Source organism: Cebidichthys violaceus, unplaced genomic scaffold (assembly GCF_023349555.1).
Source record: "Cebidichthys violaceus isolate CVI_PGR_0920_01 unplaced genomic scaffold, fCebVio1.0.p SCAF_10, whole genome shotgun sequence".
NCBI lineage: Eukaryota > Metazoa > Chordata > Actinopteri > Perciformes > Stichaeidae > Cebidichthys > Cebidichthys violaceus.
Window position 1 is genome coordinate 11,874,430 of NW_027176263.1, and position 19,836 is coordinate 11,894,265.

Sequence of the window (19,836 nt, forward strand, 5' to 3'; positions counted from 1 at the left end):
GGTCCGTAACAAAATAAATAGTAACAAATAGTGACTTCCCCTGCAGGCTGAGTTGTACTTTGTGTTGAGTGCTAATTAGTTATGTTGTAGTATGTTAACGTATTACGCATAATGCTCTATATTTATCCCGGGTTGCTCTTTCCATAGTAATATACCATAATTCATGTAAACTAGAAATATGCGCTTAGTAGACTGCAGATTTCCGCCAGTTGTGTCTGCCAACAACCACGGCTGTATTATGTGATTGAGTGCATTTAGACAGCCAGAGGCTGTAAGGTGAAGTAAAACACACTTCATTCAAACTCAAAAACAAGCAGCAGTGCATGCAGGCCGTCCGCTCAAAGCAAGACATTCCGTAAAATCTTGCAAAATTGAAATCAACCAAGCTGTCTGGCTGGTATGGTACAGGTAATAAAAGGTGTCTTGAGAAAGTGTGAGTCATGGCAGCTATGAGAGGTACTTGAGCCATAATTGGCCACCCCAAATATTATGCAGTTTGCTGCAGCAGAATGCGAGATTGGCCATGGACAGACGATGAGTTGCACAGTCACTAACTCACAGATGCACACACAACTGATCGCATGATCCTCCTGGCGGCAAAAAATAATTATTATATTATTAATCTGAGTCTTCAAAGTAACTAATAACTACAGCTGTCAAATGAAATAAAGTGAACAGTGCAGCATTTCCCTCACAAATGTTTGGAGTAGAAGTATATAGTGGAATGAAATAGAAAAACTCCCATAAAGTGCTGTACCTCAAAACTTTAAAAGCACAGTACTTGAGTACAGTAAATGTACTTAGTTGTCCCCACTGCTCGTCTAGTTGCAACGATACACTCAGGTGCCAGTTTATAAGCTTCATGGTGGTGCAGCTGTTGTAGACTGCATTAGTTTTACCTGGGTGTACCTAATGATCTGGCAACTGAGAGTATAGAATCGCAGAAAATAACACGTTTGGTCAAAAGACAGATTTGGGTCAATATGAAATTAATCAAAGTAAACATTTTTGCATAATTTTTGCTGCGATCACATCTGAAGAAGATTTCCAGGGTTTTCTCTTCAGTTACATCCAGTTTGCTCTCGCATCGCAAAGAGTTGTGGAAGAAATCACAACCAATTCCCTCATTTGTATGGCGTAGTCATCAGTGAGGCATAGAATTATTATTTTCTCACATTTTGTGGCAGTTTTCACCCAAATCTATCCGAATGCCCTGCCCACAGAGCTCTCATTACAGAGTGAAATGAATCTAATGAATCAGACATGTTTACAAGGGACATTCATCAAGAATCCAGTCGTTTACACTACAGTCACAGTGAGAGCTGTGCTTAGGCTGATGGGCTTTAACTTAAATGGCATTTTCAGCTGGAAAATGATATGCTGGAATTTATCTGTTACCATCATACAATCAAATTTTACAATGCTGATCCTTTGGCAGAAGTTCTTACTGCGGCGTGGTATTCTGTTAAGAATAATAGATATCGCTTTAACAACTCCAAGCCCAGAAGATGTGAATGATGGCAATAATATTATATAGACCTACTGTCCGATATTATGTGCTGCAGCCAATCCATTTGTCTAGAAATGTCCTGCGAAAAATGTCCCCAATTATTATGAAATATGTGAACCGCAGCTGGCGCTCAGCAGGTGGAGGCTGAGCTGAGGGGGGAATGTCGGAGCCCTCGGAGGTGTAGAGTGTGAAAGTGGCAGTTCCCGCACTGCTTTACACTTCCTACCGTCGTGATATTTCTATTCTTATCCATTCTCCGTTTCTCTCTCTCTCTCTTTCTCTGTCTGTCACCTCCTCCCTCCATTGCTCCTTTCTCAGGTAGTTCCCTTAGATCTGCCCCATTACTGTCATTTCCAGCTTCATACTCTTATCTGTAAAAACACAGACGAGGGGCTGAGGAGATGAAAGAGCTGTTGTCCACCACACACACACACACACACACACACACACACACACACACACACACACACACACACACGTCTCCTGGCCCAAATCTCTTCTTCTAGAGAAGCCTTCATTTTGTCTGTGTGTGTGTGTGTGTGTGTGTGTGTGTGTGTGTTTGTGTGTGTCCCTCTCAGGCCCCTGGGTTTTGCTGTCAGACCAGGCTCTTTCCGTGGTTTCCTAAGTTTAGGTAGGAGGTAGAGACACATCTCTGGCAACTTGTATAACTTAAAGGTCACCAGCCGTTGTGTTTTGAGTTCGTTAAATTGAGATCAGCTTCAAATGCTCAACGTTTGCCGACGCTGGGAACAGACGCGGGCGTTATTGACAAATGGAAAGACGAGACCCTCCACGTGCAACAGCTTGTTACATTTCGACCCACGTACACAGGTTTTTAGTCTTGACAGCAGCAGGAGGAAGCTTGAACAGCGGACGCCACACCGGATGACAGCTCGACGATGATTATGGTTGTGGAATAAAGGCAGACTCCAAATTCTCACGGTGACTTCTCAATGATGACGTCGTTGCTGATTACAGCTCCGTGTGGGTGCGTACGGACGGGCTCGACTGACATCTCTCTTTGTCTTTATTAGCTTGGTTGCCTTTATCATACTCATTAGTGCAATTCCTGCATAGCTTCGCCCACCTTTAACCAGAGAAAAGGACCAGTCAGACAGAATATCTGAAAACCTGTTGGGGGGTGTACAGGGCCTTTAGGCTACACCGTAGAAGCTGTACGATACATGAACCAAAGGGTTTTTAGCTTACATTTTGACAAATTGGTACCATTAAAAACATGCTGAATTATTCAACTGCGGTTCCTTTCTGCAGTGTGGCCTTGGATGTACAGACAGCTGTCACTGATTTACTTTGATACTGAAGAAAATGTTAAAACATGATGATTCTCAAGCAAGTTCTGTGGTTATAAGAAGTTTCTCTTTCTGATTGACGTTTATTTGTAGTGATGATTAAATCCTCAGAAAGTGCAAGTTGCGCTGAATCCCAATATATGCGTATCCCGTCTGTGTGTTCAGATTCAACTGAGTCATGACTCTGCGGCACACCTAGAGCTAACATCCTGCTGTTTTTAGAACACCAGCATGCACCGGTCCCTTTCACCTTGCAAACTATCTTTGTCTCACTTTTTCCCTCCACGTCCTTACTGCAACCCCCACACAGTTTGAAAACACCTGGTTTAAAGCCAAGGCTGAAAGGTCAATACTTTCATCTTTTTAGCCGACAGCACATGTCTGTCCATTGGGAGACAATATTCTGCATGTGCTTGACAATAAAATAGGGGGCTACAAGCCCCACGTGGCTCCACCCAGCTGTTCCCTAAAATAATTAAAGAAAGCACTTGTAGGGCAGTGATTCATCTTTACATCACTGTACTTGCATGTGCAGTGGGAATATTTTAATATCAGCGGGCATTGTTTATTTGCTCATGCGAATTGTGCAAGCCCTGCAGCTTCTAAAACAACATCCCCGTCCTCAAGATAATGAGAAAAAAAAGATCAAGATGACATGGGGGTTCTGTGGAAAGAAAATCCAAATGGTAGCCAAACTCATCCCAGAGAAGAATGCTTGGCAGAAATCAAACAAATAACCAGGAAGAAGAGAAAAAAAATAATTCAAGCTGTGGCCAATGAAACTCAAACAGCCCGAGGATAGAAGAGTGTCACAGAGAGAGAACATTCGATATATACACGTTCCAGATCAGCAGATGTATTGTAAGTGATTATAGATCCATGAAAGTACAACATCACTGTGTATTTTTGTGTTTGTTCACGTGTCTGAGGAAAAGCCAGTATTTGTGTATCTGATTTTCTGTGTAATTTTGTTGTGTGTGTGTGTGTGCACAAAACGCATACACAGTTTATGTTTGTGCATCTATTAGTGCACCCTGGCTGCTGATGCTGCTAATGACCAGCTTCAGCACTCTGCAGACGCTGTTGAGGGCCGTGTGTATGTTCACCCTGGCTTTGAACGAACAAAGACCACGAGGCTGGAATCTCTCTCTCCCATTGCTGTCGACTGTTGACATTTTGCTGGGATGAGCAATGAGCATGACAGCACTGATAAATGTCGCCGTTGTGTCCCAGGCCCATATTTGTGTCCAACACCACTGGCAGTGCGAGTGATCAGGTTATCCATGTGTAAACCTCGCTACCTCCCTCCCTTCCTCTGTCTTTTCTCCAACACTCCAAACACAGTTAACTTATGCTTAACTTAATAAACTACACACACAAGCAAAGGCACCCACATGCTCAACCGCACAAGTATAGTACCTTCTGGTGAGATTTGAAAACGCTCTGTGTAAAAAGACAACAATAGTGTTTGCCGTTATATATGTTACGGTATATTTCCGTAATCAGCAAAATGGTTAGTACATTTAACAGTGGTAAAATGTATTTTAAAAAATAAATAAATGCAATTTTTTTTATTTTGACTGATATATTTACAGTGTTTCACTGTTACAGAAACTGTATTCTGCCTATTTAGAGCATACGCTCTTTTACTGTCATGGTATGACAGTATTTGACCGTGATCCGTGCCCCTTTAGGTGAGACCACAGATGTCAATTACTCAGCCTGCAGAATTCGTTATGTGTGCCGGAGCAGGTCTGTTGTTTTATGTTTATATAATCATCAATTTCAAAGCAAAGTGAATTAAGTGACAAAAAAACGATTTGTCGTGTAGATTTAAACATTTCAAAGTTAACTGATTTATACATAATTCCCTTGTGTATTCACCCTCTAGTGAGTGCGGTTTATTGAAAGGTTGTGGGATAATTACAGAGTAAGCGTAGCTGGAATAAAATTAGATACAGCAGGTGCACATTGTTTGATTATATCCCAGTTATTAAAGGAACAATCCATCATACAACAAATCAGCACTGTTAATCAGCTTGTTAATGCATCTTGTTTGTGCAACAGTGGAGTTTGACTGCAGAGTGTCGATCTAAAACATCAATGAAACATCAAGTATTGCTGGCAGTTACTAAGAACGTGGCTTCTATCTAGAGAAGCTACTCTTTAAATCACACGAATAGACTGAGATGACATCGTTTTTAATAAATGGTTGCCTCAATAGAATGAAATGTTGCCAAAACATGAGGCATTTTAAGTATCCTGTGGAATTTATGACCTATACTGTAATTCATAGTGAAAGCAGTAGTTCAGCTATCTTGGGAAGAAATCTTATTTGCTTTCTTCCAGAGAGTTAGGTGATGAGATTGATCATATTCACCACCAGTCCTAGTGGGAAAATATATGAAATATATATAAATGTATATGAGATGCAAAGTCAGGTACAGCAGAACACTGAACTACAGCACTTCATATTCAGCAGTGCTTTATATGAGCATCCAAGGGTGACAGTTTCCTCCACTGTACGAGAGAGAGAGAGAGAGAGAGAGAGAGAGAGAGAGAGAGAGAGAGAGAGAGAGAGAGAGAGAGAGAAAGAGAGAGAGAGCTCACCAGATCTGATGAGCCGTCTCCAATGGGCCGATAAAGTCGATGCATTTACTCAGCAGGCTCAATGAATATGAGCCTCGGACCTGCGGAGCGTTTGACAAGCCTGCTGGCAAATCATCTGCTCTTAGCAGACCTGGCTCGATTCTCTCCTGCTGTGGGCTGGAAACTTATCTCGCCACGACACCCCACACACCACCACCATGCTTCCATCATTCCCCAATCCCTCTGTGTCCCCTCGGCCATGTCCTGCCAGCTTCAGACCGCTGCGTTTCCTAATGCCGGTCTCCAATATGAGCCTCTGACCTTTCTCAACAAGTCTCCGGGACCTTTATCGTGGACAGACACCTGTCGTCTGACCAAGCCAGCCCTCGTTTCGTTCTCATTACATACTGGCTTCTTTAATGCACATTCTTGAAATGATCCAGTGTGAATGGGTAATTAAAATCGAAATGACCCTGCATTTTCCACCAGAGTGTATCGCGTGACAAGCGAAAGGATGGCTTTTTCCTTTTTTCTCTCACCCATTTTGCCAATTTGAGACAAGATATCTCCAGGGAGGCCGGCGATAGCTGAGTGTCACTCAGCATCTATCTCCCCCCCCCCCCTTCTCCCTTCTCCCTTCTCCCCTGCCTCTGACAGGACCGGTGCTGTGCATTCCTCACACGTTCGGCAGAGGCCGGGACTGTAACCGCCAACACAAACAGAGACGGAGGGAGAAGCGACGTGACATTTATTGCACTCACACAATTCCGACTTGCGGAGCAGAGTACAGTACGAGACGCCTCTAGGAAAACACATAACGTCTTCTTGAATGCCTCGCAGTAATTATGTGGATCGAATATGATTACATTAGCTCTGCAGTTTGCTGTATGGGGAGTTCAGATGAGGATATTAGTATAAAGAGCGTAGGTGTGTGACTTCATTTGTTGGCTAACAACTTAATTTACCCATCCATATACTTTTTTTCTAGACCAAAGACCTCAGTCCTCCGGTCTCAGTACTGTCGCCAAACTTCAGCCTTTAAACCCATCGCCCATAACCAGTCACTCAACCTGACCTCCAGGCTCAATAACTTCTGTTTCCACAAATTCCCCTGCAGGGTGTCCCAATTCCATCAGAAAAAAAAAAACCACAGCCTCAAATGTCATTTTATAGGTCTCTGTAATCCAATGGGAATCCTCCAGGTAGATTGTTACTAGCCGGATTGAAACTGCCGTTCCTAAAAAGCGCTCTTATCCCCAGGCCTCTCAACAATCAACACCACACATAAGTGCACATTAGTTGTCAAGGCAGCAGTGCTGTGCTCTGGTCTTTGGGTCCGATATGAATGAAATAAAGCGACATAATTAAATCAAGAACGGATCCTCGATCGGTCGGCTCCCCAGTTTCTCCACTGTGACCCACCTCTAATCGAATTGCAGCAGCGCTTTATTGAATCACAGATAACCAGTTGTCTTTATTTTAATCCAGCCGTGCCAGAGGAGTTAAATTTGATTTAGCAGGAAAAGGATTTTTATTTATTTTTTTTCTGTGTGGAGTAAGAGAGGGAAACTTAAGCAAAAACCTGTGCTGTGCTACTTTTTCCCTTCCAGCAGTGTTGACTGTGTAAGCTGTGGATTTGTGAGAAACCTCGGCTCACCTGCCGCGACTCCCATCCACCAATCATTATGAATTTCTCTTTTTGAGGTTGAAACATTGTGACAGCACATTTCTCAGAACGCAGAACTCCGTAAAAGCTGATGTGAGCTGATGTGCTCCGTGAAAATGTACCCATTCATATATGCCTATGGACTTTACCAGGTTAGTACAACACAGAACAAAGTAGATTCCAGAAAGTGTACTTGGGGAATATGCTTATTTGCTTTTCTTATTAATTAAGAATACCACTCTCCACCAGAGATAAGGTGTTTTTAAAGGTGCTGGTGCAGATTTTATTACCTTTGGACAGAGCCAGGCGAAATGCTTCACCCTTGTTGTTATGCTAAGCTAACAGACCACTTGTTAGCTATCCTCTAGAAAGAGAACAAGCGTATTTCTGTCAAAATGTCCAACTGCTCCTTTAATACCTTTTTACTAATATTCCATTAGAATGATGTTGACTCATAGTATCTTAGTACTTCTCCTGAAGGCCATCCTGCCCCTCTGGTTCTTCATGCAAACATTAATATATGCACTGTGTTATGGTCTTCATACCATAGCACCTTCAACACTAAACATCAGTGTTGCTGATTTGTCCACACAGCTGGCCAACAGTCCGCTCCACCATTCTCTCTCTTCATCACTTATTATTTCCCTTTTAGATCTCTCCTCCTCATGTTTCTTCCAATATATATTTGTTTTTTTTTAGATATATCGAGGTCCAAGCTTTCAACATCCACCACTGACCTTTTAGCTTTTATTGACCAGCCCAATTCTCCAGCTGGATTTAATGGCGGGTAAGAGGAGGAATGGGAATTTACCAGTGGTAAATGAACCAGAAGATGCAGTGACCAGAGAAGGATGGGAATTTCCCTCAGGGCTCTACACATCCTCTCATCCTAATAGCTTGTAAATCTCACAAGTCACTTTTTCAATAGTGCCCTGCTGTATGATTCAATGACTGGAGTAATAAGTAGGGGTGGGGGGGGGGGGGGACATGGCAGTGATGACTGCCCACCTCTGATCTGGAGGGGAAAAAAATTAATTTCAATTTCCGTCCCACAATCTGGCAGATGGACGGCTCCAAGTCTTCTCCCCTCAGTCCTTTAGCTGAACGCACGCAGCCAAATGTGCGCCTCGCGAGAGAGCAAATGCAATCAAATGTGAGCGCGCACCCTGCAAACTGCAACCCCTTCTGAATGTGTCTCTGGGTTGCGTCAGGCACCGTGGCAGTCACAACCGCGCTGGTGGGAAGTGCAACAAGGCGAGGAAAACGGCTTAACCTCACCACTTAGGAGGGACAAGACTAGCCCCGAGCCGACTATTGAGACATTCCGACGGACCTCTGCTCCCCCGTGTCGTCGGGCGTGGCAAAGCTCCACCGGTGTTTTTCATTTCTCTTGAGAGGTGACGGTCACGCGCACCGTCCGCTGAGTGAACTACGCACTGTTCGAGCTGCTCTGTGGCCTCCTGCACCTGTAGATAAATGCTGCGTGACTGCAGTTTAATAAGTGGCTCTCTGTGTTTGGCTCAGACCGATGGCAGATATAATGCGATCAATATTGATGAATGCTCAGCTTCTGTTTGGATATATCTGTGATAGAAAACAAACAAACACACACACACACACACACACACACACACACACACACACACACACACACACACACACACACACACACACACACACACACACACACACACACACAGCCAGTGAGCCAAAACATTACTTTCAAATTTAGATTTGTGAAAACGGGAGCTTGCCTGAAGTTAATCCAGCTAAGCTATTCCACTCTTCTTTGTGCATCATTGCTCCACAGCATATCTAACTAATTAAGGAGGAATTTCTTGACTTTTGTTGTTTTTTTCTTCTTTTGTCACGCTGGCACAGCAGAGATTCTGCCCACAGTGCATTGCACATCAAGAGCTCTCAAATCAGCCGCTCGCACTGGTCTCCACGCTGTTGTGTGCTGAATCTCTAAAGTGTTTCAGCGATTCAGTTTTATTTCCTTGGCTGTGGCAGCGTTCAACAGATTTAGAACGTGCATCTTGCAGAGATGGATTGGAATTGGTGATGATGAATTGGCTCAATTGCAGAGCTTTTGGATGAAAAGGAACGGGGAAGAGGCAAAAATCTAAAACCTTCCTGAGTTAGAAAAGGGGTCAGCCTAGACTAAAGCACAGTCATGAGGATGGATGTGAATGTACTGTGCGCTATCAGCGGTTATCTCAACATCTTCACATACTCACCCACAGAGCCGCTAGGATGCCGGTTAATCCAGGAAGGTGTGGCCCCTATAGAAGCCTATAGAAGCCGCTCAATAGTGTCTCTACACGGAGCAAACAGAAGCAGATAAAACAGAATGAGGTGCTCCCCAGGCAGCCAGCAGGCGGTGCTGAGTTCAGGGCTTTTTGTGCGCCTCCGTTTTTATGAGCACTTAGAGGGCTCATCTATTCTGGCCAGAGAGCAGGGGAGAGGGCCTTAGGTCTCACTGGAGTACTGATTAGAGTTTGCCTTTGTAGACTTTTTTTATACACTTCTTACTCTGCATTTTGGAGAGACATGGTGGGTGTTGAATGCTTTATTTCCTCATCTATGTCTCTTCTCTGTAGCTCCTGCTCTCATGGTCATCTGCAGAAAGTGTTGAAAGGTTGTTGTTTTTTTTAGCTTGGAAATAAGCAGAATAAAAAGAGGCGCAGATGTAACAGGAAAATAACAGGAAATAAGCCACAAGCAAAAACCATGTAAAACTAAATATCACTTTGGCTGTTATGTATGAAGGCATCTTTGGCTGTCTTAATGTGCCAGTTGTGAGTTTGTTTCTGCTGTATTGCAGCCCACCATCACCTTCCACCCCCTCCGTCTCTCTCTTTGAATCAGTGTGATTACACCTCAGCCGGATAAATCGGGGTTCACGCTGTGTATGTCGTTACCTCTCCGAGCTCTGACATTAGCTGCACTAATGTGACTGTAATCCACATTGTCCTTCCTTCCCCGCTCAAACAAATGTATCCTCCGTCCACCAGCCTGTAAATGCTGCACTCCTCCACTGCTTTCATCTCAGCCTGTAAATTACAATGATAGTAAAATTTGTTTCCACAAAGGCCAGGCCCTTCTATCCACGGATGAAAGCCTTGATTAATTCCAACTACGTTCGGAGCCTGGAGTCCTCAAAGTGCACCGAAACCCCACTGGAGTATTTCTTCTAATAAAGTCCATGTCTGTAAGACGGGGGAGATGAGGCAAAAAAGAAACTCGAGCCAAGGCAAATCCTGTGAGGGTGGTATTGATTCTTTGCAGGAGATTGGATACAAATTCTCCAAAAGTAGGAGGAATATTATTACATGTCCAACAGGCATTTTAATTTTGACCTTATGAAAGGGATCATCTCCAGTGAACACGGAGATAGTGAAAATATCTGAAAATAGTGAAACTTCAGGAGTTCATTGGCATCTGTAGCTGCAGCCTCTCATCAAATATCTCACCGGAGTCAAAAATAGGGTTTGATTTTATGAAAATCTTCAGCAATGTAACTGTAAAACCTGCACGAACGGCCCCTGGCTTTTAAATAATAATGTTTCCCTCTGCAGCAGGTTTGTGTGTGCTATGTGCATTCTAATGTGATAGGAAATATTGTGAAGATGAATTTTATCTCTGTAGTTACCTTGGGGGAGCATGTGCCTCAAACTCATTAAGACGTCAGGGGTAGGATGCACGATAGTACGATAAGCCTTGCAGAGTGACAGACAGACCACTGCTGTATTTAATGACCTGAGAGCTCTTGTGTGTGTGTGTGTGTGTGTGTGTGTGTGTGTGTGTGTGTGTGTGTGTGTGTGCGCTCATAAGCGAGGAGGTGTGTGGCTATCTCTCTGCTTTTCTGTCCCTCCAGACTGCAATAACATTCCCTGTAACTGGTGTCTGGGCAAGAGAACAGAAGAGAGGACGAGCTGGGAGTAGTTCGCGGAGCGTATTGTGTGTCATCAGCGCAGTCTTTTTTTTTCTTCGTGCAGGCGCATACCGTTAATGTAATATGGCGGAAGTGGATCATGCACACGGGCTCAGCAAGGTGTAAAATTAGCCAGTGCTGATTAGGCTGCTCTCTCGCAAAAACACAGTAATCGGCAGACCGACAAATATACTTTCCGCGGGGTGTCATACGGCGCGCGTCTTTCAGGGGGATTAAAAACAGATAATTGGTTTTCCTGGTCCTTGAAGAGAGAGAGGGGGGAATGAGACATTTTGTTACGTGAATCCATTTTAATCCAGGAGAGGTTTGCAGAACATGCGTAAGCTTTGTAGCCAAGGCGCGTGATGAATGCCTTGCTGAAGGGCATGCAGTTGTTCGGGAGAGCATCACTCAGTCTCTATTTCCACCTAGAGTGAAGCAGCTCATCTGGGGAGCAAAGAAAACCCAAGAAACTTTAGGAAACTTCAGCTATACTTTTATTTATTTATTTTATTTTGAAACTTACACTGGCCTGTATCAAGGCAATGCCTTCATCATTATCCTTTATTTATTCCATTCCATTATTCCAAATGTTCCAAAAATCTGTCACATTTTTTTGGTTCACAATTTGTTGCATGGGACAATATCGCAGGAACACTGTAGTTTTAAAAAATACATTTGCTGCTGTGTTTGTATTCTACGGCCCTCGGAGGTACAGTAGAGTATCTCTCAACCCCGACTGTGCAACAGAGCGGCCTATTGAAAGCAGCGACAAGGAGCCTTTGTTGAGACGACAGAGAACAAGGTCGTCTCTGACAGATCACCAAGAGGCCGGGGAGGGCTGGAGGAAGCAGGAGCGTGCTAATTTGTACCGCCGAGTGTAGTCGATCTCGGATGAAGTCCAACTTACTGTACATGGCCTCAGATGTGTTAATCCTTGTGAAAGAACCCGCCTCCTCTTCTCTTGTCCCCTGCAAAATGCAGACATTTAAGCCTAATCGGGCTGTGCATCTTGAACGCATGTTGCTCTGTGTAAAAGCATCTACTTAAACGCCTAAGAATGAGTAACTGATCAGTGTTCATTTGTTCCTTGCTGCAGATTTACAGAGTTTCTGGAGCCCTTTGAAAGAGTGATTCAACCAGAGGAGCTTTGGCTCTACAAGAATCCTCTGGTTGAGTCAGACCACATTCCCAAGAGGGTCATGTTCGTAAGTACCTGCTTTCTATTCATGCATACCTCTTCTGACAGACTTGATTGGCACTAAATAGATGGTCATTGTTGTGCACATGAAGTGCATCCTCTGCTTAATTCTTAGTGATTGTTGTGGTGCAGAAATCCTTCATTTAGGGCGGTCAATACTGCAAAGCCTTTTCTCTTGAGTCGAGGCCTGAATCGTGTCGATAGATACAAGAAGGGCTCTATACCAACTGCAGTGATTAGTGCTTCCGATGTAAATATAATCTTCCCTCGGACAGAAGTGGGCGGTGAAAGGTTAAGATTTCTCTCTCTGGCTCATGCTGTAAATGCTGAGCAAAATAACCCAAAGAATCTCATGGAAAACACATTTTGGCTTCAATAGACTTGAAATACAGAGCTCATTCCAATATTGTTGTGAGTCATACATTGTTTTCAGACTCGGATGGCGGGACACTAGATGGTCCAATTTTCAAAGTGTGATCATCGTGAAGTATGACAACAATTGACTCCCACAATGCCAAAACAAACAAGCTGTTGTTAGACCTGAAAATACTGCACTATTTCTATCTGCCTCCAACGTAGACAGACCTAATGACATGAAATGTTTGGCAGGCAATTTTAATAAAATCATTTCTGAGTTCAAAAGGAAAAGAAAATCAACAATTGAAGACATGTGCTTATTTGCTTTCCTGCCATTAAATTGATGATTTAAAAGGATTTATACCACTCTCATGTCTGTACGAAAGTATGAAGCTAGAGCCAGGAGGCGATTAGCTTAGCATAAAGACTGGAGGGCAGGGGGATCAGTTAGCCTTGCTCTGTCTAAAGCAAAAAAACACATCTCCCAGCATGTCTAAAGACCTTTACACACTGGGTCATTTTTTTTTTTTTTGCGGTTAATTCAGTATTTATTTTTTGAGCTGTTGTTTTCTGTCATTCATACGTAAATGTTTTTCCAGAGCGACAATTTTTCTGAGCTTTTGTACCTTGAATACAGGAACCAAACACGTTGTGCAGAGCGTACACATACTCAATAGGTACACTTATATTGCACAACAACACAGGAGCGCCGTGGACCGAACCAAGACAGCAAATTTGATTTCTCCTTTCAACGTTGACAAAGGCAGTGCAGACCAGATCCACTGCTTCTGTTCTTACCTTTCACAATAAAAGCCCTAGACATATAACTCAAATTCACTCAATAAAAAAAGTACAGTTGGCTATACAATTTACCTCAAACAGTGGTTGCAACTGTCCCAAATTTGCATCGCTGCTAGTACGAATAGATTTGATGCTCTAAACAATACCTTATAAATGTGTTTTACATATTGGTGCTCAGTCCCGATGATGATTGCATTATGTACCCTGTTCTCTTATATGATAAACTCTTTTTTTTCCCACCAGATCAAGCAGGCTTCTCATGGCTGTTGCCCTGTTTAAATGGGGTTGTGACTTTTAGCTGAATAGTTAATCACTTCTCTGACAGGCTGACATGTTTCATTCTCTACAGCTGGATGTCTATTTCTGCATGCTATCTTGTCAGAAGAACTCGTAGTTGGCACTCACTGTTAAAATATTAAATGAGCTTAACAGGCGAAGACCATTGCTTGTTTAACTAACCTCTTTGCTATCTGACAGCGCTTCTTTGACTGGCGCACCGCTCCGTCCTGCGTTCCTCCCACACACGTCAATCATCTCATTATGTGCAGAAACAGCTGCAGAGGTGGTGAGCACTAACTGTCAGTCATTACACTCCAGACATGATGGCAGCTCCTCTAAACCTTGTCTGTATCAACAGTAGGTACTGTACGTTGAGGCTCTCCTTAAAGGCGTTTAGAAGCCTTGGTGACAGATCGATTTAACCAATTATAAAGGAGTTTACAAACAAACTCTTGAGTGCATTTATTATAGAAAGCCTTCGCCAATCAAGCAGAAAACACAAAAAACGCCTAGTATACTTCCTCCGCCACTCGCCTGTGGTGCTGAGCGTCCAGCAACAGACAAACCCTTGAGCTTATCTCCAGCTCATCTCAACTCTATTATTTCCTTTTTCAACATGGTTTTTAAAAGATGTTGACAGTTCATATTAGCTTCAACGTCCATAGATCTTTGCTAGTGGCAGGCCCCTAAATAATGAATGGGGAAGAAAGCCCCCCCCCCCCCCCCCCTCCCCCACCAAAAACCCAGCCCACGTGCTTCTTATAGGGAAAATGCTCCCGGTGCCGAGACCCAACAGTCAGGCTTCTACAACGTCATTGTGCTGACAGTAGCCCTGAAGGTGTGGAGAATTTATCTGGCCATTAAAAATAGTCCATGGAGAGGATTTACATGAAGCTACGCTGTGACTCACTGCAGGCTTCATTTAGATATATGCTGTTAGCCTTAAGAGTCACTCTCTCATTATGGAAGGGGCAGGAATATTCTCTAGTGCTCGTAATTTGTTCGACACAATGTTCTTAGAGTACATATCCTCTGATCAGTGAAGCCAACGGTTGTATTTCTGTCTGTTGTCAATGCAAACGGGCTAATACTGTAGCATACAGACCTCAAAGCAGTGCCTCAAGTCAAATCTCATCTCATCCTGTTTCCATTTTATGTAAAGTTCATGTAATTCACGGGCAAAACAAACAATGTCCATTTACAGAAAAGATATTCAGAGTATTAAAGTAACAGAAAATTGGTTGAGAATGATTTTTTTTTTACTGGGAATCTCCCTGAGAGCTGCATACTGTATGTGAGTCCTCCCTTCAGGCGGAGTTAACTAGGCTACAGTTATTCACAAACCAAGGGAAGTATGACCTTTAAAACAAATGTTTCCAGTTACACTTACATACGTTTGAACAAGGATTTCACGGTTAAACAGATGTGCATATAGCCTTTGAAAGGGACTGTTAAAGGGGACATATCCTGCTCATTTTCATGTTCATACTTGTAATTCGGGTTTCTACTAGAACATGTTTACAAGCTTGAATCTCACATTGGCTGTCTGAATAGACCCGTACTCACCCTCTGTCTGAAACACAACATTTTTGTGCCTGTCTCTTTAAGCGATAAAAATATGGTGCAACTTAGCAAAGTTCTTAAGCTGATGGAGGGTGGGCGGTATAATCTAAAGAACCTTCAAGTGACAGAGGAAGGGGAGCCAAATCTCAATGGCTTGGCTTGAATCACATATTTTGTGATCTTGGAAAAAGTGACTGGGTTGTCTTCTTTCACAGTTTGTGGGTTGGTAGGGACTCCAGATACCTAAATGTATGACATGCTCTGAATAAAGTGAACTTTTAATGACATGTCCCCTTCAAGAGCATCTAGAAATGTGAAAAAGACAATGAACATTATTTAGGACCATGTGCTAAAATGCATCTCTTTGTCAATGAAAAGACATGAATGCGTATTTATGAGTGTCTTTAAATTTCCACATGATGTTTATGGATGCTTTAATGTATTTGGCAACTCAAACCCTCATAAGTAGCCTACTGCTGCTTTCCTTATTGACATATGCCTCTTCATATCTTTGATTAACTGTTATACTCCCAGGAGTGCCAATGTATAATTCTAGGTTATGAAGAGCATCTGAAAGTAAAATACTGGCAGGACTGAAATACTGTCTAAAGATAGCTCATCCCCCCCCTGCATGTATATGATTCCCTGGATGCCCTCACAGCGATACAGTGATGGGAGCTGCTGTGACTGAAAGGGCACTGACACTGCATTTTTTTGGCAAACGCATGTCACTAACTGCTGAGTTGCCACAGCTTCATTGCTTTGATCCGGTTTTGCCAGGTAACATTTAAATACGTACGGTATTTGAATCTGTGTCTGTCTCTTTGTAGGTGGGTGTAGGCGTGTTTAGCCACCTTGACATTTAATAGCTGTGCATTCTACTCACTATGTGGCGAACAGTGAACGCCTCATCGGAGCAAGACACTGTTAAATGTGTTTCCATCTGCAGGTGCAACCCCCACTGTATCACACTGTATATAATGGGATATTGTTCATGATACAGTATGTCTTGCATGGCTGTTTTGTACTGAATAAGGCTTAGCTTAAGCACTTTGTCGTTCATTGCTACAATATGAGTGACATTTTGACTCACTTTTTTTTTTACCACACTGCCGTTCAAAAGTTTGGAATCTCCTTTTACAGTCAGGTGACTGAGAGGACTTCTTTATATTTTTTGAGTGGTCTTTCATGCTTTTCAGTTGTAGAAGGGATTAACAGATACAGGCTGGAGCAAAAGCTATTCCTACAACGTCACAATAGAAACAGAAGGTCTAGTGTTGGAACTGGATCAGGGAATACCAGCTGAACATACTATGGCCGCGCCCCAGTATTTACCCTCATGTCCCACATCCCCTGTGTCTCCTGTCCTCCTCACATCTGTCTCTGCGTCTGTGTCTGTGTGTGTGTTTGTGTGTGTGTGTGTGTGTGTGTGTGTGTGTGTGTGCGTGGCTCTCACTCTCCTAGCTCCTGGCTCCCTGCTCAACAAGCACACCTGCCGCTAGAACCTTATCACACCTGCAGGTCATCTTCCTTCCTTCCTGTCGATCCCCGAGCCACTCATCCTCATCCACCCGTCCAGCCTAGTCTGCCATCGGCCATCGCCTCTCAGCCATCTTCTTCCCTCCACTCACCCACCATCCATCCCTTGTTGTCCTGCAGTGAACCTCCTCAAACTTCATCTACCTCTGTGTCAGTGATCCTGCGCTTGGGGTTCAATTATGATCTCGGGTCGCCTGCGCTCTTCTGGACTGGGAAACAAATTCAAAATTGAAGTTCCAACTGTAGTCTCCCCTGTCATGCAACACTGGGGACATCGATTCAATGGGAAGTTGTAATCATTGAATTCTTTTTCTTTTGGGGCCGAAACTATTTCAAATGTAAATAATACTATTTGTGTCTGATCTATAATATTTTCATCTCTGTTAAAATTTTTGAAGGAAAGAAGAGAAACAATAATATAGCTGGTTCCAAACTTGTGAATGGCGACGCACCTCTGTGCCCATGTCATGACGACATACATAAATTGTAGCTGGTTTAATTTCTAATTCTGATCATAGCTGTTGGTGCACTTGAAGCCAAGTGTGATTACATATTTGAATCCAGCTCCTTCAAAGAGGAAAGTGAGGTACAAAATGAGTTGGCAGAGCTACACTGACGTACGCTCCTCTGAACTGATGAACTCGAGCACTCGAGGGAAATCCAGTTTGTGTGTTATGATAATGTAACTGGAGCTCTGTCTTTGTTTTTACTACCTCTGTTGCTTAAGGCAAAGAAAATATACAGCATTTGGCCAAAACGTAATGAATCCATTGTGAGGCATGAATAATTACGATGTGCCGGGGAGGCCCAAATCTCTTATCAAATGAGGGGCAAAATTCTTCTCTGTGCAGACCAAAAGAGACCCCACTGAACAACAAAAAAGCCTGTTTGGCCCTCCGGTTTGCCTTGTTAAAATAAACTGAATAATGGAGAGGTTCTGTCATTCCCCAAGGCAAAAGTCATTTAACGATTAACCTGCAAAATAGATCTCGTGGAACACTGCAGCGCATCTCTAATGTCACAATAACTGTCCATTTCTCGTCTCTATGTCCTCCCAGGCAATTTCATTCCTTACTCCTCTGGCGGTGATATTTGTGGTGAAGATAATTCAGCGGACGGACAAGACAGAGCTCAAAGAGGCATGTTTAGGTACGTGAAGCCAATTACTTCAAATGTCACAAATGTGTTGTTGTTAGTCACAATCTTAAGACAAGTCTTCAAGTGAAAGCTCCTCCATTTATATTTCTTTTAATACAAATGATCTTCTTTCCCCTGTTCTGCCTGAAAGTATGGGCTAAATGGTCACCACAAACTACTTAATTGTGCTTAATGGTGCCGACTTTCCAATTCTGTGACCTCGTGTTACAGTCGATATGCCACCACACGAGTTAATCTTAATCACAGAAGCCACGAGTATTTACACACGTTTTAGATTTCATGCTATTTCTCACAGCATCTGGGCATTTCTCTGACGCTGATTCCTGCCTCCTGTTGGCCATTTTCCCTCCGTGGGTCGAGGCGACGGCAGAGGACATCAGAGCGCATGAAGGAAGTTTAACGCAAATCTAATTGAAGAGACACACAGAGATGAATCTGGTGGCTCGGTGCATCGGTGTAGAGATTACAGGGCTCTGTAGAATTTAACAGGCCTGTTATCGCCTGCAGAGAAGCACTTCTACTCGGCTTTATAGTCGTACAAATCAACATCCTGCTGGAGAACAAAGAATAAAAGGGAGCCCATTACTCTGACATGGTCACAGTTTTGAACATGGCTTCGAATCAAGGCTACCTCTAGACCTAATAAGAAAGACGGATCACAGAAGCAGTTTTTTGGGCTGGGTGTGCAGTCAAGAAGTAACGATACAGACCCACTTATTTTGTCATCTCAAGCTTAAATCATAGAAAAGTAGCTATCCCTTTATTCCTGCAAAGTTATTGAGTTCAAAGTTGCCCCCGAGGGTCCTCTAATTCTGAATTCACAAATTCAAATTTCAAACAGACCTATTTGTGCTGGCATAATTTCAGGGTTTTAGGAGTTAGATTCTCACCCCTGTAATACCGAGGGGACTTTTCTAATATTGTGCATTTATTATTTGAAACTTTGCACTCACATCCGCTCCTCTTTATCTTTCTTTGGAGTAAACAGAACACAGTGCTCCCTTTGTCAGAGTCGTCTAATAACCCTTTATCATTCCCAAACTCCTGCAGCTTAATTGTGTAATCATCCCTCAGTCAAGATATAATGCAGTCATTTTGGAAATTTGATCGTATTTTCCAAAAGACTACACTCTGAGAACGGCACGGGGATGATTCTGCAGTGATTATTTTTAATTTTGGTTGCGAAGCATGAATGATGTTGTTCATCATCTGAATGTGAGATCTCATGGCAGGCAGAGGCGTTATTGTTTGATGTGTGTAGAGGGACTAATCTTCCAGTTACTGAGACAATGAGAGCGTCATCGATAGCAGGAGTTTGTATGGTGTCTGCATATTTGGTCTGATGTGTCAAAACTTCAACCGGAGCTTTGAATGTCAATAATCGAGAGCATTTGGAAGATTTAGACGGTGGCAGTTGCTTTAGGATGTCATATTGTTTGACAGAGATTTTATTCCAATCAGCCTCAACAGCAAATCTGATTGGTCGTCTATATGAGCCGAATGCGAGGGACTTTTGTAAAGTGATGACAGGAGCGCAAGTCTTTACTGAATAGGTCTCCAATTTCCTGAGACCCTACCTCCTGTAGTGCAACCACTAGAGCAAACTCTGGGGTAAGTGACTCAGTCCTGCACAGACCAATTTGGCAAAAGGCTTTAGCTGGGGGACTTCATTATTTTGAGGAGGAATGCAATATCAGCAGGTGCACTTGTTGCGAGCTTCAAGAAAGACCAATCACATCGGTTCCTTTCATACCCTTTAAGTTCAAAATAACAGATGCGAGGCTGAACTTGATCAGCGAGTCACAGAGCAGGAAGAAAAAAAAAGAATGAATACTTTAAAGACAATCAGCGTCCTTCCCCAGACTAAACTATATATGAGCTGGAGCAATAGATTTAATCAATAAGCGCCGCCTCATCCCATGAGGT

At 43.1% G+C, this 19,836-nt stretch overlaps 1 protein-coding gene across 1 annotated transcript in view; it reads left to right on the top strand.

The window, feature by feature from the left end:
* plpp4 (phospholipid phosphatase 4) overlaps positions 1 to 19,836 on the top strand; it is a 39,648-nt gene that overhangs the window by 6,129 nt on the left and 13,683 nt on the right. Inside the window, exons 2-3 of the mRNA XM_068725820.1 lie at positions 12,112 to 12,220; positions 17,811 to 17,901. Of these exons, the coding sequence (XP_068581921.1) occupies positions 12,112 to 12,220; positions 17,811 to 17,901 (200 nt within the window). The remainder of the gene's footprint in view (positions 1 to 12,111; positions 12,221 to 17,810; positions 17,902 to 19,836) is intronic.